This window comes from Apus apus, chromosome 13 (assembly GCF_020740795.1).
Source record: "Apus apus isolate bApuApu2 chromosome 13, bApuApu2.pri.cur, whole genome shotgun sequence".
NCBI classification, from domain to species: Eukaryota; Metazoa; Chordata; class Aves; order Apodiformes; family Apodidae; genus Apus; species Apus apus.
Genome location: NC_067294.1, coordinates 10,444,992 through 10,467,818, shown reverse-complemented (window position 1 = coordinate 10,467,818; position 22,827 = coordinate 10,444,992). Strand labels below are relative to the sequence as shown.

At 50.6% G+C, this 22,827-nt stretch overlaps 1 protein-coding gene across 4 annotated transcripts in view; it reads left to right on the top strand.

Moving 5' to 3' along the window:
- Positions 1-22,827, top strand: part of SH3PXD2B (SH3 and PX domains 2B) — a 74,647-nt gene that overhangs the window by 46,281 nt on the left and 5,539 nt on the right. For 2 of the 4 annotated variants that reach the window (XR_007890827.1, XM_051631637.1), the window contains exons 6-12: positions 9,359-9,384; positions 15,805-16,086; positions 17,787-17,891; positions 19,949-20,066; positions 21,264-21,490; positions 22,065-22,114; positions 22,593-22,718. Coding sequence is in view for 3 of the 4 variants with exons in the window: in XM_051631637.1 (XP_051487597.1) it covers positions 9,359-9,384; positions 15,805-16,086; positions 17,787-17,891; positions 19,949-20,066; positions 21,264-21,490; positions 22,065-22,114; positions 22,593-22,718 (934 nt within the window). In the remaining variant the exon portion in view is untranslated. Of the gene's footprint in view, positions 1-9,358; positions 9,385-9,751; positions 9,788-15,804; positions 16,087-17,786; positions 17,892-19,948; positions 20,067-21,263; positions 21,491-22,064; positions 22,115-22,592; positions 22,719-22,827 lie in introns of all 4 variants that reach the window. The other 2 variants (XM_051631638.1, XM_051631639.1) reach the window with 2 other exon arrangements.

Sequence of the window (22,827 nt, the reverse complement as noted above, 5' to 3'; positions counted from 1 at the left end):
AAGTCACAGATCTGGGGTTTGGAGGTTGTTTTAGAGAGGAAGCAGGGGCATTGCAGCTTGAAGTGGACACTTCTGCCCACTCAACTGACTCCTGGCATAACTTTCTCCAGTGGGAAAGTGGGAACAATTCTCTGGGACCCCATGAAGTGTTGGTCTCCTCCCAAGCCACTTTCTGTTCACAAACACTGGTGTCAGAAACATGGTCAGTCTGAAAAGCCTCATTTCACATGGTCAGTAATGATTTCTGCCTTGTTTGAAAGTCTCTTTCCCTTAGCCATGTCCATGAGCCCCATCCGTAACAATGCTCCGGAGTCTTTCCATGCAAAACAAGGAACGTTTGCAAGGAATCTCGCGTGCCTTACGCAACTCTGTGTGGTTATAAGTCTTGTGACTATGAGCTACTTTGGCCAGGAGCCACCCATCTCTTACTAATCACAAGCAGCATAAATCTGAGCAGCCGCCTCCATCTCCTGCTATGCTGCTCGCTCTGTTTCTGCTGCATGTGACATGATGTGAGGCTCTACCAAAGGTTGAGCAATGGAGGAGCCTTGATTAATTGTGAGAGGAAAGGCAGTAAATTGATTTGACATAGTTCTCTATTGGAAGGGTGTGGAGGTAGATAAAGGGATTTTGTTTTTCTTCTCAGAGCAGCGACACTGAGACTTTCAGGGCTCCAGCTTAGTATTATGCTTCTGTGGACTATATATTCTCTCTGGGTTTTTGAGTTTTTTCATTCCCTTTCTGAATTCCCCCTTCCTCCCATTCCTGCTTTCCTCCTTTGGCTTCTGTCTCTATTTGCTTGGCCTGTCATAAATCCTGCTGCAGCTCGTGGTCACTTGATGAGATTGGTCTGAGGGCCCCAGAGCCCATTAACTAATTGCTTGCTGTCGGCTGGTGCTCTCATCCATCCTGCCCTGCTGTTCCTCACCACTTAACCTGCCACCCTGCCGGTCATCCCTCAGGAAAGGTGGCAGCTCAAGGGCAAGCAAGAGACACAAGGACAAGATGAGCTAACAGGGACACAGCGTGGGGGTTTATCACAGGGGTTAATGGTCCCTGGGGCTGTTTTGGGATGTGGGGGGGCTTCCCGTGCATGAGTCTTGGAGCCCTATGTGAGAAGGTGGTGAGCAGCATTGCAAAGGGCGCTGCTTATTGAACCCTCTGCTAGCTGAGGCACCATCACACATGGTGGGTTGAAGGGCAGCTTCAATCTTACACCCATTTTCCTCAACTTTGTGTTGTTTTGTGGACTGAGACAGAAATCGGGGTGCGGGGGGGGGAGGGCTCTGTCCAGAAAAAGGCTTCAATCGGATGTGGAGACCTTTGGGTACTGAGTATCAGCCCCACAGATCTGTTGTGTTTGAAGATGTAGCTCCTGGCCATCCAGCCAAGCAGCCATCGGTGCCGTGTGTCTTGTTGTCTCTGTGGTTTGGGTCCAGCAGACAAGCAAAGCAGAGGTGCCAGCCCTAAGTCCAATCCCAAGCATGTGCTTGTGTTGTGGGGTCCATCCTTAGGTACATCCCACAGTGTCCCGTGGGACTGCTGAGCAGCTCCCGGCTGCAAAATTGCACTCACTGCAAAACTGCCATGTGTTTATGTCTGGCCACTGCAGTGCTGGATGGCTGAGTGGGTGATGTACCGCTCAGTCCAGCGGGGGGGGTCATGCTCCATCCCACTGCTGCTCCTCTCCAGGGAGCAGCGGTGACCTTGCAGCCCACAGAAGAACGCTACAGGTGACTCTTGTCCACTTGCCTCCAGCAGCAAAATGCTACAGCATCTCAAGGACATCCCTGTTGTGTTTCCCATCCCAGCCTGAATGCCAGAGGGATATTTACTAGCTACAATTCAAAATGCTAATGAATACAAGCCCTTGACTCTCTCTCCTCCAGAGGGATCGGTGGGAGCCCTTTCCTGAGCCCCAAGTGCTGGCAGCTCTCCAGCTTATCCATAAGGAGATGAGAGCTGTGATAGACGGCTGGGCTGGATCGGACGTGATGGCGTGTCTGGGGTCTGGCCGGATGTCATCATTCCTCCAGCAGATAAATACTTTTCTCCGGGAATTTGAAAGGGAGCCAGGCCATGAACGGAGTGAAAAAATAGAAAAGGCAGCTTTTTATGCTGGGTGGCTGAAAGGTGGGAATGAGGGAGGGGAAGAAGGACTGGTCAGCATGCTGGGTGCCAAGCCAAGCAGCTGCTCTCATGGCATCCTGGCCAGGACCCTTCCTCTCCCTGTCCCTTGGCTTAGCTTCCCCAGCTGACACCTCAGGTCACAGCAAGCCCACAGGAGTGGTGGCTGGTGGCTGTGAAGGGGACGTGGCTTTGGGTGCGGGTTGGATGCACCCTCTGCTTGAGTTTTTTCTAGGGCATGGGTAAAGGATCCCATCTCACCCACATCAACCCAAAATGTGAAACCACTTTCATGGGCCACAGTTGGCTGCGGTCTGTGGAGCTCTGACTTTAACTGCAAAGATCTGGCAGTGTTTGGGAATGGAAAGAAGAGGTTGGACAGGCTCTATCTTCAGGCCCCTGTGGTGTCTGATTTCCCCAGCATTGGAGCTCCTCCTGGGCTGAGCCAGAGCTTTCCTTCTGCTTTCCTGCAGACTTCGGGGCTCTTCTGCTGGTGTTTGCAACACCAACAGAAGCAGGTTGCTGCTGGCTACCAGGCCTGCACCCTGAGTTCCTCACCCCTTCTCCATCTCTCATGTGCTCTACAAGCCCCAGCCGTGCAGAAGTGCAAAGGGAGATCACATAGATGAGGACTAAGCGGAGTGGGAAAGAGTAAAATGCTGTCTTTGTGCATGTTTTTTTCCCTGTTGCTTCCAGTTGGGCAGTAGATCACAGCTGAGAGCAGAGCTGAGACATGAGTCTCCAGCAGTCGAGGGATGGAAGAGGGAGGTGAAGCCCTTCCTCCATCCCCACTGTACATACCCGCCAACTTTCCAGCGTCCCTCAGGCCAGAGAGACCACTTCAAACAGGAGAGTTGATTGAGGTTGTGGTGTTTCTGCTGGCAGTGACTATCAGTGGCTTTCTTCCATGACATGGATCCCTGTTCAGTAAACTCTGGATTGGGATAACTCAACTGCTTCCACCTCAAAGAGCTGCCTGGTGGTGGGTAGGTCAGAGGGGGCTGTAATTTGGAGGGGTTGGTTACATTTGGGAAGAGGTGACTCTGCAGATGGGAGTGGGAGCAGTCAGGGAAATGGAGGGAGGAAAGAAAGAAGTGTTTATGGAAAGAGAAATCCTCTGTAAAGTTAACAATCTGAGAGGATGTGGGATTTTTCTCCCTTGTGTTGGATAGAAGCCTTATGAAAACCAAAGTTTCAAAGGAGAGAAGTCATCAAATTCCTGTTCCCTGCATATCTCAGCAGGTTTGACCATGAGCAGGATGCTCGGCTGTTGAGGTGGGAAGTTGCTGTGTTGATCCCCCCCTTACCTCCCATCCACTCTTTTCCAATTCAAAGCTATTTTTAGCCACAGCAGTGAGTTTCTGGAATAAGGCAGGGGAAGTCTGCACGGCTGGGCACAAAGCCACTGCTGAGTCAAGGCATTCAGCTGCTAACCCTCCTCACCAGCTGCACGTCGGCTCTGCCACGCACGGGAGCCCAGGTAACTCTGCAGTGAAGGCACATCCTGAGTGGTTATTTAATAGTTGTCCCCACCCTACAAACAGGGCATGGTGGGGAGGGAGTTGTCACTGTGCTGCTTCCCAGGGGCTGCTGAGCTGCTTCCTCTGTACAGGAGGTAGCCTGGTCCTGAGAAACCTCTTTCATGTAATGCATCTCTCACTGTTTTCTTTCTGGTAGCTGAGCATCCCACTGTATATAAGAGACTTAAAGTTGCTGGTTTGAACCTTTTAGCTAATTAACCCTTTCTTCCCCCCCCACCCCCCTTTTTTGTTTTTTTTTTCCTCAGTGGGGGCACAGGCATCTGTAGAGCAAATTTACTACTTTCAGCAAAAGTTTCACTGCAGTTTCTTTATCCAGAGGGGCGGCCTTTCCTCCCCTCCTCCTTCCAGCTTTACTAGAGAACGGTGCCTTTTCTCCTTCCTCCCACATGCCTGGCCTGCCGGGTCTCTTTGTTCCCCTGGGGCACCAGCAAAATGTTGCTGTCACTTTGGCTGCTGTGTGTGTCTGCAGCTTCTCTGGGCAAACACACCTCAGGCAAACTCCACTTGCAGCAGGGCTGCCCACGGCAGCCAAAGCCAGGGACAGCTTTTAAAAATTAATTTCTTCCTTCCTTTATGCACGTACAGGCACCCCCTGAGTTCACATTCCTGCTATTTCTCCCTAACAGCCCTTGGCTAAAGGGAGCACATTTTGGAGTGTTTTGAGGGCAGTTCAGCTCTGCTGCCGTGGATGTTTCCCTTGCTGGGGAGAAGGGCCAAGTGCAGGGGGAGTAACCCCACTTGTCCCTGCCACAGGACAGGGGAAGCATCACCGATGGGAGAGGGGGGGACAGCAGAACCCACGTCCCATGTGGGGGCTGAATCCAGCTCTGCTGAATAGGCAAAGGGCCATGATTCCCAGGGCTGCCTGTGCCATCCGGGCTGGAAGGTGCATGACAATGAGCTGGGACCTGAGCAGATGAGGAAGCATGTCCTGCTCACAAGGCTGAGCCTGCAGCAGCTTCCTCAGCCCCTTATTAGTCTATTATCACTGAAGCTCTGGGATGTGTGCTCGGGGGGGCGGCACTGGCAGTTGCAGTAATGGATTCCTTCCTGCCCACGGGCTGACAGGGATTCCAGGCATGCACCAGCCCCGGTGAATCAGAGGAAGGAAAACTGGGCTAAAATGGGAGTCAGCCCTGATGGGATCTGACTGTGCCAACTTGTCTCCAGAAAGGGCTAATTGGAAGGTCCTGCTTAGGGCCATGGAGCTGGCAGCATTGGAGGGTAAAAGTTCTTTGTTTGGTCCAAAGTGCCAGAAGAAGGTGCTGGGCAAAAACATGTTTCCATCATAGCAGCAGGGACCAGATCACTTCATTTCTCTTGTTTCCATAAATTCAAAGTGCAAACTCACATCCAGTGTCTTCCAGAAGCAAGTATCTTCTCTTCCTGCTTCCCTGTAGCTTTCCGTGTCCTTGCCTTTCCTTGTAGTTGGGCTGTACCAGGAACAAACACTTTCCTTGTCATCCTTGCATGGTGTTTTTGGGGTGATAGGGACATGAACTCCTGAGCTGGGTGACAGAGGATTTAATAGAAAAAAGGAAGACTCAGGTCTCTGCTCCAAGATGGAGTGGCTGCCCCACCTAGGAAGCCATTACAGGAGCTTTTGCTGGTAAACTGGATATCTCTGACTTGATGGATGTTGGTTTGGATAAGGACGTTTGCTGGCTTGTGGCTTTTGAGCCATGTCCTACTATCCAGACAAATTACAGCTTGTATAATGAATTGTTTGTTTTGCAGTTCTCCTGGTGCCTACGTGCAGATCCACCAGGAGCTCAGGCTAGATCTCAGCTCCAAAATAGTGGTCTCCTTTACTCTGCTGAGAACTCTCTCTCCTAGATGACAGCAGACAGAAATATCAGAGGGACTGAATCTATTCTGCAAAAATAATCTTTGCTGCAGTGCAAGCCCCTTGCATGGACAGAGCAGTTGATTTTCTGTGCTGACAGGGCAGCTTTCTGAGCCAGAAGGTTCAGCTTGGCTGACTCTCCAGTGGTTACACACAGGGGTAGCACCAGCACAACAGCGTGGGGGACAGGAGCTCCATTCAGTGCTTCATGGAGCATTTGCTAAACATCAGTTTTCTCAAACAAGAGCTCTGTTATACCCCAGTTCTTGGTCTGTCTCGTCTGCATAAATTCGCTAAGACTTCTAATGTCTTCAAGCTTGCTGGATACTTACAAGATGAACTACTTCCTGATAGCTATTTTGGTGGCATTACAGATTACAGAGGTTTTTTTTATTTATTTACAAGAGCTTGGGTTTTTTCTGTGGGCAATATTTTCTTGGAATGGTGACCTCAGATCCGTCTCATCTTGCATGTTGATCCTGGTTCCTGTGTGGTTGGCTGTGCAGCAGCTGAAGTTGTCCTCCTTATGTTGGTGCTCCACTGACCCTCTCTTGCTCCATGAGCTGGCTGTGGTCAGGGCTGTGGGACAGCAGGGGTGCTGAGGTCCCTGAGCTACATGTTGGGGCACCTTCCTCCTGTGAGTCCCACTGCAAGGTGGGCTCTCCTGCAAGGCAGCCCCAGAGCCACCTCCCTGCAGCACAACCACCATCTGCCTAGCCTGGCAGCCACCAAGCATCAGTGCCTTGGGAAGAGATTAAAGTCAAGCAAGCTTGTAGCAATTCTTCTCTAGACACTATCCAAGCCTTTAGGGTTTTTCTGGGTTTATAACTAATGGTTTTTAATTAGCCATTCTTGCCTGAATTATGCCCCTGTAAGTCCCATGAAGACTTTCAGTGTCTGCAGTGCCCTTCAGTAAGGAGTATAACAGCTCATCTACATGCTGCTGAAGAACAGCCAGCTTCTGTTTGTTCTGAAGGGCTTTCCCAAGCTGTTAGCTTTGCTTCATGCCCACACCACAGCCTTGTGCTCTCCATCTCACTCTTTCCCATCACTGGATCCAGAGGGATGCTGTCTGATACACTAGAGAAGATGCTTGAGAATCCTGACACTTTTTTTCCTAAAAAACGGGGCATGAGGAATATTACTTGGTGCTGAGTCCTCAATGTGTAAGAGTTTCCTTTCAGGATTGCATTGGGTGATAATTAGGTTTGTGAAGGGCACTGAACTGAGGCTGCTGCACTCTAAGACAGTCTTGTTGGCTTAGTCCTTTCAATGAGACTCCAGTTCCACAGCAATCCTTCCTTGCCTTCAGTGTTGTGAAAAAGGAGCTGGGAAGGTCCTGAGAAGCAGCTGGAGAACTCGTGGTGGCTTTTACCACCTGGGAAGTTTGTGGGCTGTTTGGTGGCACACAGTTGTAGCTGTGTATTGATGCCTTGTAATTGTGCTCTGACTGCCTGGTTCATCTGCACAGCCTGGCTGTTGTGGGGGTGAGAGCTAAATGAGTTTCACAGTGGAAGGCAGAGGGGCCTTTCCTTCTTCTCCTCTTCTGGAGCCACTGGTTTCCAGGAAGCAGTGCACACAACCTCTGCTGCATGCCTTTCTCTGGTCCACAGGGAATGGAGGAGGAGATGCTGCTGGGAGTTTATTGCCGTTTCCTGTCTTGTCTGAGCTCTTGTCCCCTCTGAGGTGGTGGGCTGGGGCTGCTGGTCTTCAGACCTGCAGTTCTTTGTATCTGCGCCAGGAACAACCCAGCAGCAAAGTGAAATTGCAGCTCTTTCCTTGCGCCCTCACTCAGATGGAGCAGCCAGTGAAAGGAAACAGGGGGATGAGTTACAGTAATAGGTTTAGCAGATGTCAGGGGAAATACAACAGTTATTTCCATCAGCACCCTCCTGTCAGCACAAGAGTGCCATGCCCACCTGCTGATCTCTAGCATGCCCATCTGGCCTTGCTTTGCCTCCCATCCCCACTGTGCACCTGAGCTGAGGGCTTATTTAATGGGGCTTATTGATAAACTCTGATTTAACTTTGCAGTGCAGTCTCTGCTTAGAAGTATCTTTGGGATGATCTGTCCAGCATATTCCTCCATTGGTCTTTGCACCTGGGACATGGTATTCAGGTCCTTGCACAGTTCTGTGGTCTCAGAACTCAACAGATAATCTCCAGTTTCTGGAAAACTATGTCCCATTTGTTTCTAGTCTGTCTTTGTTGCATGTCATTTAGTTTTATTGATAGCTCCATGGATGAGTACCAGAGGTTTAAGGTGCAAAGAGAAGGGGGAACTGGGAGGATAAGGCATTGCCAGCAAAATGCATTGCCAGGGGGGGTGTCAAAGGCAGCAAAGTCCCCGCATCACCCTGTGGCTCCAGGGGAATTAAATGTCTGTAGTGATTATGATCTGAAAATGCAGATAAGCTTGAAAGAGAACAAAGGGTAGCCCAGCTCTGGCTGCCTTTCTTGCTGAGCACAGAGGGATTTCTCTGCCTGGCCTGCAAACAAAGAGGAGTGAGGGGAAGAGATCGTTTTGCCAGTGGACTTGATAAGCAGATGAAGGGGCTCCTGGGGTCCCCTTGGGCTGGTCCAGCCACCTTCCAAGTAGTGGTCAGGCAGCTTGAAGCTTCAGGAGGGTCCCCTTATCAGCAGGGGAATGTTTTCCTTCTTGGAAGCTCCAGTGCCCGCTCTGTTCTTGTTACTCTTCCTGGAAGTAACAAGGATCAATGTGTGCCTCCTTGTACCAGAATATTTCATCTTGGCCAGATAGTCTTGATCTGCCACACGTGTGAGTGTGAGGAGCAGGGAAAGCAGTCTCCTCCCTAGGTGGGCAGGGAGCAGGTTTCCATCACCCCACGCTACAGCAGCACTTCAAGGCCACAGCAGCTAATTATGTGACAGTGCTGAGAGCTCTTTGGTAGCAACATGGACAGCTGTGGTTGGCCTGGGGACAAAGCTGGGGCATTTGTTTGGGTGTCAGGCTGGTTGGGTGTCTTGGTGTGTTACCCATGTTTTTTTGAGGCTTTTCTGGGCCAATGTTTTCTTTGAATTGATGTTTGTTTTTTTAATCATGAAATGCCTGAGAATTTCATTGTGCCTGAAGAGGGTTGTGCTTGTGTCCTGGGTCTGAGGCTCTTCAGTGACCATGTTTCTTGGCAACGTTCAGATAAGAGAAGGGATGCAGGATCTGTGGTTTCTAACCCAGCTCATCAGCGGTGTGGCCAGTGGTGGCTGTAGCAAGAGGACTTGGGATGGAGCTACCTCATTGCTTCCTTATAACCACCAATAGCTCCTGCTTGGTCTGTCCCGAAGGCACTTTTTTTCTGTAGTGCAGCCCTGGGTTCATTCTCTCCACAACCTCTGTTTTGGGGTCTAAATGTTTGCCCCTTTCCCAGCCAGTCCTCATACCTGTCCTCAGGAGAGGTGCAGGACATGGAGAAACTTCAGTATTTCCTTTTTTGTCCCTCTTCAAAGTGGTCCCCACTTCTATGGGAGCTGAGGTCTGTGCTGGGAGCAGTTCTGGGGGTTTGGGTTTTCCCAGCTCCTGATTCTGCTGCCAAATTTTCCCAAGCCACCCACTTTCACCAAGTGACATGGTGGGAATTGTGACTGTCAGGGCAAGCCACCAAGAAGCCCAGACCAGCAACTGAGCCTCACCCTGGGGAAGACAAAAGCATCACATTAATAAGTGTGTGTGTGTGGAAACCGGGTCCTTGCAAGGTGGGTAATGTCCCAGGTCATCTGTGGGGATGTTGGCTGAGGGAGGTCAGTGGTCCCACATGGGTTTGTCATTTGGCCAACCACCAACCCAATGGCCCCATCCTTTGCTGATGCTCTTCCTTTTCTTTTTCAGGGAGCCCATTGGAAAGAAGAGGTCTGGTAAGGACTCCTTTCCTCCGTGACTGTTCCACCAGATCCTCTTGTCACCCACCGCTGTGGTCTCCTCGAGTGGGACAAGGGTCTGGCCCCATGGTGGGCCAACCCTTGGCTATACTCTCCCTTGGGGTGTGGGGCTTCCCAACACGATGTGCCCCCACTGTCCACCCTGGGTTTCACTGCAGCCTCAAAGTCCTGGTCTTATGTCCCCTTGTGCCTCCTAAGGTGGGACAGACGCCCGCAGCTCTCCGCGCTGCGCTGGCCTCCCTCTTCACTCATTGATGAAGTTGTTGCCACCGTGGCTGCCACCTCCTGTCCATTTCCTGCCCTGCCTCATGCCTTGTCTCCCCTCGTTTTGTTCCCCCATCAGGGTTTATCCAGAGAACGGCCTCTTTCCTGCAGAGAGGTAGTAACAGCCGCTCGCTGCCGGCCCCTGCTCTTGCTTTGCCTTTCGCTGGGGGGCTGCCTGCTCGGGCTGGGTGGGCAGGCCCCTTGCAAAGAACCTGTCACATCCCCCGTGGCTTTCTGTGGTGGCTGGTGGACACGGGGCAGTAGTGGAGAGGGAGTACAGAGGGCTCGGGGCAGCTGTCAGTACAGCTCCACGTGCAGGGGCTGTGTCGTGGGTCTTGGGTGAAGGATGGGGCTTGGTCTGCAGCCAGGAGGATGGGGATGCAAAATTTCCCAAGTCCAAAAGAGGGTCTGAGCTGCACAGTGGTCAGTGTGAGGTCAAAAGTCTCCCGATGCAGTGGTACATTCTGCTTGATGATTGCACCAGCTGGGACCCTTTGGGTGAATGGTTGGATCTGGGATGCACTACCCCTGGTCCTCAAGAGAGGGGGGCATCTCTGAAAGACCCCCTAGTTGGTGCAGTTTAGCAGTTATCTGAGCTTCCTCTCCTTGAGAAAGAGAAGGAGAGAGGAAGGGAAGAGCCTTCAGTCTGTGAATTAGGGAGGGCATCTTTCAGCTACTGAAACTACAGAAGATACAGAAATAAATAGCATGAGGGTCTTTGGGAAGGAAGGTCTGAGTCTTGGCTGGATGGAGATTCTGCTGAAATAGGTTGTGGAAAAGTTTTTGTCCTGAGAGTTGGCATTGAGATAAGCTCCATAAGCAAATTCACTTTTGTAGATAAGTGGGTTCCTCTCAGAGGAGAGAGAAAAGGTACAAGGGAGCCTCAAATACTTAATTCCACCTTCTTTTCTACTCTATCTGCAGAGCATCCCTCCCTCAAGAACTGATGGTGTCACAGTCTCTTACCTCTGACTAGCTGTAGGATGTATATGAAAAGCTCAGATGTTGTCTGTGAAATAGTGGCTTCTGGTTTTGCTCTGTTCTCATGGGCAGGTCATAACTGGGTGCTCTGCTGATTGACTAGCACAGGTTTGCCACTATAGTTATACCTTTAGAGAATATTTTCTCCTCAAACTCTGGCTGCTGAAAGGTGTGTCTGTCCAAGCTGGACCTTGGGGTGGTTGGTTTTTAGCTCTCATGAGCTATTTGCAAGCACAGACTGCAGTTTTTGTACTAGTTTTCTTGTATTGAAGCAGTGGGTCCTCAACTAGCTGTGGAGGCAGAAAGAAGTCTCTGGTTGTGGGTGGGGACAAAAACAGGCAGGGAACAGGGAGAGTTTGGGTAACCAAGGCTGAGCCTGTCCTGGCAGGACAGGGTGCAGTGTTTTGCCCATGGCATCTGGCATGTGTGCAGGAGCCTTCAGGGAAAGATGTTTGCATGCAGAAGGGTTACAAAGGGCTGATGCCCTGTGCCAGATGTGTTGAGACTTCTCTTGCTGTCTTGCATTTTCTTGGCAGCAGGAACAGAATTTGGTTCTGCTGCTGTCACCCCGAATCTCTTTCTAGAATCTCTTTCTACCTTGTGGGGGTCCCTGGCTGTTGATCAGTTTCTCAAGCCAGGCACAATAAAAGGCTCTTTCAATAGAGGATCCCCCTAAGGTGGAGGCAAGCAATAGCTGTTCAGGAACAAAACCAGTAAGAATTCTTTCCCAATTGCTTATTTCTCCCAGCATTGCCAGAGAGGGGGTGAGCTGCTCTTCAGGAGAGTGTTGGAAAGAGCTCCTGAGCTCCTGGCACAGTGAGCCCTGTTTTGAAATGGGATTTAAGCAAACACTAGGATATGTAGTGAGCTAAATTGCTGCCTGTCCTCAGGCTCTTGTAGTGACCAAGAGACTCAAGTGACATTTGCTGTTGCAAGGAGGGGCCAGTGTAAGTGAGCATTGGAAATAAAATCTGTTTCCTCTGCTGAGTTTTTTTGCCAGTACTTGTAATCCCACATGTCTGTGAGCCTTAGGCATGGGCCCAGACTCCATGCAGCCTGCAGCTTGCAGGGGGGTGGATTATTCCCCAGACTCTGAAGACTGACTTGGCCACTGATTTAGGTATGTCTAAAAGTAGTCATCATACCAGTCCCCAAGACTGTTTTGAGCATTTCTGTTCACTCCTCCTCTTGCAGATCAACAGAAAGCACAGATGGAGAGTCATGGGTTCAGTGCAGCACTGACAGCGCAGGGGAACCTAAAACTATCTCTCAAGTTTATATTTGAGTGGAGCTACCAAAGGAGCCTGGCAGAGGACTCAGATATCCCCCCTGCCAGCTTTATTTCAGATGCTTTCTTGTGTGGCCACTTCCCTTTTGCTGTGCTATGCAGTGTGCCTGCAATGCTGCAGAGATCCCAAACCCCAGTATTTAGTCTGATGAGAGACAGTGAAAACACAGCTGTCATATCCCACAGCAGCCACAGGGGGACTTTTCTAAAACTCCACTGGTATTTCCATGTGATTATTTTCCAGTTCTGGAAAAATCCCTGGAGAGATGAGAAGTACTCTTGCAAAGAGTAAAGCACAACATGCCCATTTCATATGAGCAGGAAGAAACTCACTTTTGCAGTACTGATCTTCACAAATTCATCAGGTCTGGGGAAAGATGGTTGTCCTGAGAGCATGGGACAGATTAGCACAGGCCAGAGGACCGGAAGGAAGTAACTTTATCCAAAATTGGATAAAGCATGACATTTTTGGAAGGTGCATTAGGCAGGGGCTAAAGTGGACAGTAAGGGCAGACTTCAAAAACAAATACCTGTGCCCATTCTTTTATTTCAGTCCTAAGCTCTTTGTTTCTCTCTGGAAGCATCAGTGTCCAAGCCCATAAGAAAGTCCTCACTCTTGGCTCTTACGCTACAAAGCCCAAAATTGGAAAGGCTGGAAATGTCACAAGCAACCCTGTATCTGTGAGGTTTCCTACCTGGTTTTATGCATCTCAATGCTTGGAGTGAGTGGCCAAATTCCTGTTCAAACAAAACCCTGCAAAGATTTACAGTCAGTGATACGTGATGTGTCATGAGAGAAGGGTCACTGTGCCGAGTGGTCTGTGGCTTGGTAGCTGGGATGTGCACTGCCTGGGGGCACCTTCTGCCCGGCCCTGCCTGCAGAGCTGAATGCTTCTCCCTGGTGGCTCTCCTGCATCCACAGCAAGGATCAGTTCTGCCAGTCCGGTCCAAGGACCTCAGTGGTCTCTTGACTCAATGCACATCCCCTCTCTAGGATGTCAGTCTCACAAGTAGGGAGTGTTGAGGATGAACAGTCTGTGCTGCTGCCTACATCTCTCTCCAGAATGCACTTTGTTGTGGGCTCTGGACTGTACTAATGCTCAGAGCTCCCAGCTGCAGAGCTTTAGTACTGTCTCTCATCTTAGATGGCAAGGTTTACACCATTGCTATATTTAAGATGCTAAATCTGCCCATAAATAGGATGTTTGTTGTTAACTTGAGTGTGTATTTTTGTGGTTGAGGACGATTATGCCAGGTGAAGATGTTCCTGAAAATTCCTCCTACTTCTTCCTCCAAGCTCAGTTTACCATTTCTGTTACTGGTTTAATAGGTACATTGGAGGATCCAGAATTGTCTGCTGAAACTACAAATAGCCTCAAGCAATTGGTGTAATTATAGGGAGGGTGGCAGAAACAAGAGTACATCTCTCATCCTATAGCTGTTATTCTTCTCTCAGAGGCTGGGTAGATCCTCTGATCACTTTAAGGACAAACCTTTAATTGAGCTAGTAGAACAGATAGTCCTAGCATCCACCATTCACTTTAGAGGGCTATTTTTGATTGTCTGGTGCCCCACCTCTGGGCTTTGGCATGGGGGAAGCTTTCATTAGTGGTAACACAACCTCTGCACTCAGCCAGCTCACCTGGAGCTCTACAGAGTGCTGTTTATAGCAGAATAACATGGATGAGTTGCCTCCTCTTCCTTTAAATAAGGCTGCCCTGAACGTAACTCGTTCATTTAAATCTTTGTTGTGGTCTTTCTTTGTCAGAACCAGTTTGAGAGGTTGTGACCTTGGGCACAGGAGAACTTTGTGGGGGAGCAGAGCATCCTAGGATTGCTGAAGACCTGCTAGATCTTATAAATCTCTACTCATCTCTCTTGTTCCATCTACTGCAGGATTGTGCCCTGCAATAGGTTCTCCCATAGGAAATCTCTCGTCAGGCTGAGACCTCTCACGTGATGGGGAAGCTGTTGCAGTGTAGGTGCGTTTGTCCATGGAAACTTCTTCCTGATGTGTAGCCTGAGTTAGTCTTTGCTGCCTTTTGCCTTTATGTCCCAAAGGACCATCACTCTCTTCCTCACACCTGTCAGTGACAGGGAGGTGACTGCCCCGTGTATCTGCCTGGGCCAGGTGGGACTTCAGCCCAGACCCAGCACTGGAGGCTCCCTGCTTAGGGTACATGCACAGCCCCTCTGAATTCGACTGAACACACTGTGATCGGGGCTGTGATTCTTTTGTATCACTCTGTCCTGTAATGATTAACACTGTCCTATTTCCAAAGCACTTGGCAAATATTCATTAACTCTTACTGCACCTGGGGAGAACGGGGTAATTTTAACAATGCTCGGCGGGACTGAACAGGCTGGACTCGACGTGAGCACGGGCAGTCTGTGCTCCTGTGGGTCGGCAAAGCCGGGAGTCACCTCGTGGTCTCCCTGCACACAACAAGCCCCTGTGCTCTTGTGGGAAAAGGGGCAGCTTTCCTGGCCGTACGGGGACAACCTTGGGGCCACCTTCCTAAAGCAGGGACGAGGAAACCGCAGCGAGCAACGCCAAGCGAAGTGGCGGGGGGGGGCGGGGTGTGCATCTGTGTCCTGAGCACTCTCCTGAATGACGATCTGCTGGGCAAAGACAACCCGCCTTGCCCCCGGGTGCCCGGCCGGTCCCGCGGCAGCGGCGGGGCTGGCGGAGCCGCTGTCGCTGCCTTGGCCCGCAGCGCCGCCTGCAGCCCGGCCGGCCCCCTGGGCACGGCACAGCTTTGCTGCGGGTGTAGCCTACCCTTTTGCTCCTGCCTGGGTTGTTTGGTTTGTTTTGGTTTTGTTTTTTTTCGGGTTGTTTTTTTTCTTGGTTGTTTTGTTTCTCTGATACGGACTCGGGCATCTTCAGCAGGAGGAGCTGAGCGGAGTTAGTGGAGCAAATAGCAGAGAGAGCAAACCGTGCTGGCAAGGTAAAATCATAGGCTGATTTGGGTTGGAAAAAGACCTTTGAGATCAAGTCCAGCTGTAACCTAGCACAGTGCCAAATCCACCACTACACCATGTCCCTAGGCACCACATCTACATGTATTTTAAATACTTCCAGGGATGGTGACTTCACCACTGCCCTCTGCAGCCTGTCCCAGTGCCTGACAACCCTTTCATTGAAGACATTTTTCCTAATATCAAATGTGAACTTCCCCTGGCGCAGCTTGAGGCCATTTCCTCTTGTTCTGTTACTTGGGAGAACAGACCAATACTGCCCTTGTTCCAGCCTCCTCTCAGGTAGTTGTAGAGACCACGAAGGTCTCCCCTCGGCCTCCTTTTCTCCAGGCTGAACACCCCCAGTTCCTTCAGCCTCTCCTTGTAAAACTTGTTCTCCAGACCGTTCACCATCTCTGTTGTTCTTCTTTGAACACACTCCAGCACCTCAATATCCTTCTTTTGGAGGGGTCTAAGGCTGAACACAGTATTTGAGGTGCAGCCTCACCAGTGCCACAACAATCAATTGTGAGAAGGTGACTCAAATGCTTAAGGGTAGTGATGACAAGGGGATGCTGCTCTGTCCTACAAACACCCCCTGCCCAGGTGTCCAGACTCTTTAGCCAGGCCCAGCAAAACTTACTGCAGGTTGTGTGTATTGAGTTGGGGTCCGAGTGGGTCTATGCATTGGGGCAGCTGATGCCAGTGCACAGGAGACTGTCCCGAGCCCCTCTTGGCCTCCAACAACAGGGACCAGGCTGCTGTGTGCACCCATGGCGGTGGTGGGGTTGCTTGGATGGCTCTGTCTATGAGCAGGAAGGTGGGTAGCAAGTGAAAGGTCTCACCTAGCTGTACCCATCTCACCTGGCTGCTGGTTTGGTCTTTGTCCTCCTCACTCTGCCCAGGTTTCTGGCTCACGTCTCTCACGCTGGGGTCCCCAGGGTGTCCTGGAGCTGCTTGCAGGCCAGCAGGTGCTCGGGAGCGATGGCCCACACTCTTGGGAGCTGGTGCTGACCCCACCACACGGGTCGGTTCTTGTCCCCCCTGTGCAGGAGCTGACTCTGCATCGGTCGACCCCTTGGTGCTGGAGCAGTATGTCGTGGTGGCAGAGTACCAGAAGCAGGAGAGCTCCGAGATCAGCTTGTGCGTGGGCCAGTTGGTGGATATCATTGAGAAGAATGAATCAGGTACAGAGTTTGACCTGGCAGAGGTCTTTGGGTTTACTCTGTGTAGCAGAGCAGGGGGCAGGAATAGCAATTGCCAGTGTTTTCCTAATAGGACCTTAGGCAGAACATCCTCCAGGCACCTCACAGGGATGTCCTTGGATGGTCAGTTGAGGTGGGACTTGGAGGAAGCAGCTTCAGTCTTGCAGGCCGTGTGTATAAGCATGGACAGGACTTTGGGGCTGTCTCTAAAGGAAGGGTCCCTGATTACCCGTGTGTTCAGTGCCAGGCACGTCCATCTTTTGCAATCTCTACTTAATTCTTCTTTGTGCTGAAAAACTTGGTTGATGGGTCCTGAGGACAAAAGCCATTCCCAGAGCTGGCAACTTGTTTTATTGACAGTAGGGGACACTCTCATGGTCCCATGAAAGCCCTCATTGTGCATTCACAGTTCCTGCCTCCAAACACCATGAAGCACTCGGTCGTGGAGGGGGGGCAGGCAGCCAAGCCAGGCACTTGCTTCCAAACTTAAGTTTGCTCTTAACCTGTGCAGAGGGATTGAGTAATGTCATGGGCCCAGCTTCTGGAGTTTGTTGAGAAGGGGAATTTATTCCCTGAAGTTAACGTAAGTTGTTTTAGGGGGGTTTAAAGATAAATTGTGAAAACAGATTTTACAATTCTGGAGACCTGGTCCCCAGAGGATTAGTTGCACCAGCATCTGTGTTTGAGAATGAGGAACATAAAAGCAACCCTGAAGCAAGTGAAACTTACTAGCACAGTCAATTAAAAAGATTTGGCAAATTATTTTTTTATCAAATGTCAGTTTTCCCTTCCATGCAGGTAGCTGCTGATTCCCTCCCTGATAATCTAGTTGTCTTTCTAAATGACTCATTGGTGAGGTTCTGAGCATAATTCTCAGTCTTTGGTTTTTTTTCTCCCTAAAGACACAAATAGCTTGTGCTTTTAATAACTGAAGAGCACACTTTTATTCTGATTGGACACCCAGAGTGGCCCAGAATTGCTCATGGCCACTATGGAACTGTTAGGTTTCCACTGGGAGAGCTCATATTTAAATCCTACATTTGCTCTTAGCTTTTAAAATTTGCATTTCCCACAAATGTAAAGAAGGTGAGAGCACAGCAGGAGCCAGGTATCAATTTGAGTGACAGAGGACTGGAACAGGCTGCCCAGAGGTTGTGGAGTCTCCTTCTCTGGAGACATTCAAAACCCACCTGGACATGTTCCTGTGTGATGTGCTCTGGGTGATCCTGCTGTGGCAGGGGGGTTGGACTAGATGATCTTTCAAGGTCCCTTCCAACCCCAAAGATTCTGTGATTCTGTGATTTGCAGACAGTACATTCATCTGTGTTAACTGGCCTGGGCTTGCTGACCCAGACTGAGGGAAAATGAATCATGAAAGGAGAAAAAAAAAACCTGAAAGCAAACATGGTGGCTGGAGCTGCTCAGTTCTCAGAGTACCTCCCATTTTTTTCTTTTTTCTTGGTGGGGGATGACACCCTGTACATTTAGGTAGTGTTCAGCTGTGATTCTCCCATGCTGCTCTCTGTGCTCCTTTCAGATGGCACTTGGCTTTGTTGCTTTGGGGTCAACCCAGCCTCCCCTGTCGGCAGCAAGGAGGGGGCAAAGCCCCCCAGGCTCGTGGGTTGGAGGGATGGAGGGAGTTTTTTAGCCCTTGGCTGAGCTGCCTGCTGTTTTCTTCCCAGGCTGGTGGTTTGTGAGCACATCAGAGGAGCAAGGCTGGGTGCCAGCAACCTGCCTGGAGGCCCAGGATGGTGTCCAGGATGAGTTCTCAATGCAGCCTGATGAAGGTAAGAACCTGCTGGAGACATCTGCCCCAGCTTCTTCCTGCTGAACTGCACTGGGCTGCTCACAGGACTGCTTAGCCCTCCCTGACTTAGGAAGGGCAAAAGCCTAGGGAAGGACAAACCAGCACATGCTGTTCAGTTATGTCTGACCACAATGGTCATGCCTGCCCAGCACTCTGCTCCAGTGCTGTAGCAGGAGAGGGCAGCTTGATACTGATGGTATAAGTGCTGGCATTTGTGCTTCCTCACAGAGGGGCTGAAGGTGCCACCTCCAGGGAACACCCAGTGCTGCCATCCCAGTGCCTCTGTTAGGCCCCAGGGAGCTGTTTTACCAACACTAGAGGAGGAGCAAAGCTCAGCTCCCAGGACAATTGCCTTGTCTTCTGAACCCATGCAGAGCAAAGAGCAAACATGAGCTCACATTATGAGAACAGCAAGGTTGCAGCCTTTGCTTAGAGCAAATCTGAAATGCCCTTGGAGAATTCATCCTTCCCACTGTTCACTGTATGCTCAGAGCAGTGCTGTAGCTGGCTTAGGCCCTTGCTTGGGGAGATGGAGGTGGGAGGGGAGGCTTGGACTGGGGAAGACCCCAGAGAGCTACAGACAAGTACAGTCTCTGTGCCACTCTCTGATGTCAGCCTTGTCACTTCTTGAACCTGAACTGCCACCTCCTTATGTCCTCTCTTGTCCTTCTCCTGCTTCCCCAACATGCTTTTCCCAGTCCCATGGAGATACTGGTCTCTACCCAGGCACGTTGGCCGCCGTCGGACTCTTGGGGATTTGTACACCAGTGGATGGGGTCAAGGTGGACTTCATGGAGACTTGTTCAGCCAGCCACATTTTATGCTTGGAGCCTTGTTTTTGCATGTCTGTTCACTTTGCATGTGATGGACCCCACTTGTGTCAGTCCTCAGCGCATGCTGTACATGCTTTTCAGCCTACCATTAGGTCTACCTGTGTCCACCTCTTTCCTCCATCAGCTATTCTTCCTAACTTTTTGAGGCTTGTTTTGTGTATTGAGGCTGGAGTTTCTGCATTTCCTCAACACACATGTGCAGACTTCATGCAACTGTTGCCTCAGTTCCTCTAAGAGTAACTCCTCTGAGCCTTGGCCCTGGGGTTGGTGGCTCAGATGGGGTCAGGAGGAGAAAAGCCAGCTTGGTTTTGCTGGATGTCACAGAAAATTTTCTGCTTTGACTCATTTAGATGAAGAGGGGTGGGAAATCAGACCCTTCAAGGGCTATGGTCCTCCCAGAAGACAAATCCAGGAAACAGGCCTGGTGAGAACATACGAATGTCCAGAGGTGTGGGTTTTAGAGGCAGACTTTTCCCAACATTGCTTTCTCTCTATTATGGCACTGCTTAAGCACAGGCAGTTGCTTTCCTGGGTTTGCTCCAGAGAGGACAGGAGAAGGTGAGGCAGAAAGGTGGATGGATGGACATGTTTGTCTGACATGTTGTCCACATGGCTGTTAGGATGTTTCCCCTTTCTCTTAAAGGGAAGAGCACCCCATGTCTCTGCTTACTGTTTTTTGGTCCAGTGGACAGGATATCAGACTGTTCTCCAGGCTTAACATGCGGCTTTGGCCAACATCTTGGGTGACCCAACTGTTGAACAGGGAAGTTCACGTAGACCTGCTGTTGTAGAATGATTTGTGAGCTGCATGAGGCCATGTCTGTGTCCTCTATAGAGGACAGTTCTTCTTTAAAGGCTCTGAGAAAGGACTTTGAACTGAAATAGATGCATGGAAGGGCTTCTGTGAAGAGCAGCTGAAAGGAGAGCTGTCACATAAAAGATAGTTTAGTCCTAAGGGAGAGGAGGAACTGTTTTAGATAACTTCTCCTTGGACCAGACTAGCTCACCAAACCTTACATTTCAAAACGCAGTTGGGTTTGTTTTGAAATACATTTCACTGGCATTTATTTTATGAATGGTTGTGTATCTCTGTGTGTTCACACCTGTGTTACAAGAGGAATTACTATATAAAGCACATAAATGTTGTTGAGTCCAGGTTTCTGTAAAACAGTATCTCTGTGAAACTGCACTTTCTTTCCAACAGCTGAGAAGTACACAGTTATTTACCCATATACTGCAAGAGACCAAGATGAAATGAACCTGGACAAAGGGGCTGTGGTAGAGGTGATCCAGAAGAACCTGGAGGGCTGGTGGAAAATCAGGTACTGTCCCTACCTCTTCCTCTTCCCTGGCACTGCAGCTGGGCCTGTGCAAAGCAGAGACCTAATGCACGTAGGATGTGCAATCCAAAGGCAAATTCAGGGTATCAAGAAGCACCAGAACTCGTTTCTCTTCAGCCCTACAAACCAAGACATTTAGGGCTCCAGCCAAGCATAGCTGTGGTTAAATGTCTTTAAAATCCCCCAGTTTCCTGTGCTGGGAGGAGAACTGCATCACAGCATCACATGCCCCAGCAGTGCAAAGGGAACCAGTGTGAGAGCATTACTGTTACATCATGTGCTGCTGATAGGAAAACCAGTGAGTGTACTGAAGGCAAGCTGGATCCTCTGGCTGTGTTAAGAGGCTCCTGCAGACTTTTGTCCAGGCCAGGTCTGCTGTGTGCAGGGTGTGCTGAAGCCAAAGACTCCAGATCATCCTGAACTGATGCTTGTTTTCTCCTGGAAGCTGATTTTCTCTTGCCTGTGGTCTAGCAAATGGTCAGACTTGAACAGGGAGGGAGCACATGCTGCAGTTTTCTTAACCTTACATTGAACCTCTGGTCTTGGCAGCAGCAAAGCGCCAGAAAAACACCCACTGACTTTTTAAGCAGAGGAGAGCTGCCACGAGAGCTCTAATGGCAATTACAGGGTCAGTAGCTGGTGCTTTCTGAGCATAGTGGCTGCAGCCCAGCCAGCGGGGAAAGACTCTGACATTGGTGTAGGACCCTCCAGCATGGCAGGGAGACTCCACAGATCAGATCGTGGGGCTGGTTTCTCTCCAGAGTAGTGCAGATGCAGAGCAGGAAGGGAATCCAGGCTGCTGGTGCTGAGGCAGAGAGCTTGTGCTTTCTCCAAAGACCAGGTACATGAATCCTAGCACCCTATGGTTTTCCCCTCTACTTCCCCTGCCAGTGGTTTTCATTCCTGAATTGGTGAAAAGGAAACTGGGCTTCATGCCATCCCCAGCCCGTGCCGGATGGGTGCAGCCAGCTTGCACAGGAGTGTTGATCATGGCTGGAGCTCTCCAGGTGTCCATGTGCCACAGAGCAGGACACTGGGCAAGCCTGTGTTGCCCAGGTCCTGCAGTAGGTCAAGGCATGTCCTGAGCTTTGGCTCAGGGTCACTCCTCTGGGAAGGGCTCGTGGCCACAGTGCAGTGTGGAGGCTCTGCACGGTGACACTGCCGTTGTTGCCACTGCAGGTACCAGGGCCAAGAAGGCTGGGCCCCTGCCTCCTACCTCAAAAAGGCGAATGGAGAGATGTTCTCACAGAAGCTGGGCTCAGGCTCCTCCACTCATTCGTGTGCCTTGGATCTGGATGGCATCTCCCGGCAGCAGCCCATGGCGAGCCGAGAGAAGGATGGACTCTCTGGCCAAAGGGACGCGAGATTCGACAGCCGCCCCCTCCCCAGCGCTGACATCCGACGCAGTAAGTGGCCAGCTGGGAGGAGGCCAGTGGTGGCTGGGGTGTCAGCACAGCCTTTCCTGCCAGCTTTTGGGCAATGTGTGGGAGGTGAGGGAGGCGGGAGGCTTGCAAGTGCTGTGAGCTCTTCAGCAAGGGCTGGAGGTGACATTGCACCCGCAGATGGAGCATGAGCACAGGCCCAGGGACCTGCTGAGAATCAACAAATGCATTGAGGATAAATGCTTCTCCCTCCCAGACTGGAGATGTTCTCCTCTCAGAAGCTGGGGCATTTTAATCCCTCTCCAGACCAGGTTTTCTGGGTCAGGCCTGCAACAAAAAATGAATTTCACGTGGTGACTCCACCTGCATTTTGCAGCAGCACCTGATGGTGCAAAGCTGGTTCCTCTTCCAGATACCCTCAAAACCTGGGTGACCCATGCCACTCAGGGTACTGGGCAGACTGGTTCCTCCTTTAGCTTCCTTGGCCATGGGACAGGCTTGGTCCTTGCCTTTCTGTTTTCTTTTTCACTTGTCTTTTCTGAACACACATGTGACCAAAAGCCAGAAACTCAACAGCAACTGAAATTTTTCCCTGCAGAGTCACCTAAGATGAGGCAGAGACCCCCTCCTCGCCGAGATCTCACCATAGTAAGTGCCAAGCTGATACAGGACAGCAGCAATAGCAAAGGGAGTCACAGAGGAGCACTGAAAGGAGCTCTGGTCACTGATTATTCTTTGCTTGGGATCTTGCCCCTATATCGTGGGCTCTGCTCTTGGTCAAGGCTGGAGTATGCATGGCACCTCCCTGCTGTCTTAAGACCCTTCTCTTTACATGTGGTTTTAAATTAACTTCTGGCCAGTCTGCCCCACAAGGCTGCAGACTGGCTCCCTCCCTTTGCAGAGGGTGGCTCTGCTGTCAGCAAGAGCTCTGGTAAGAGCTCTGGCACTGAGCAGTTTTCTGCTCAGCCTGGGAATGGTGTGCTGGATTGTGCTGGTGAGGGTGCTGCATGGGCATGTCTGATCTCCCTGGCCTGGCCATGCTGTCTTGTGTCTGCAGGTGGGTGGTCTGTTGTCGTCACACTTTCTGTAGAAACATCCTGATGGGTTTTCTTTTTTCTTGTCATAGCCACGTGGTTTGAACTTGCCCAAACCTCCTGTCCCTCCTCAAGTGGAAGAGGAATATTACACCATCGCTGATTTCCAAACCACCATCCCTGATGGCATCAGCTTCCAGGCAGGAATGAAAGTAGAGGTGAGACTGTCATCTTCCCTTCTCACAAACCCATGTCAGTGCAGTGCTCTGGGCTCTGACTGCCCTGGGACTTGTTTCAAGCAGGAGCTCCCTTTCCAGGCAGGGAAGA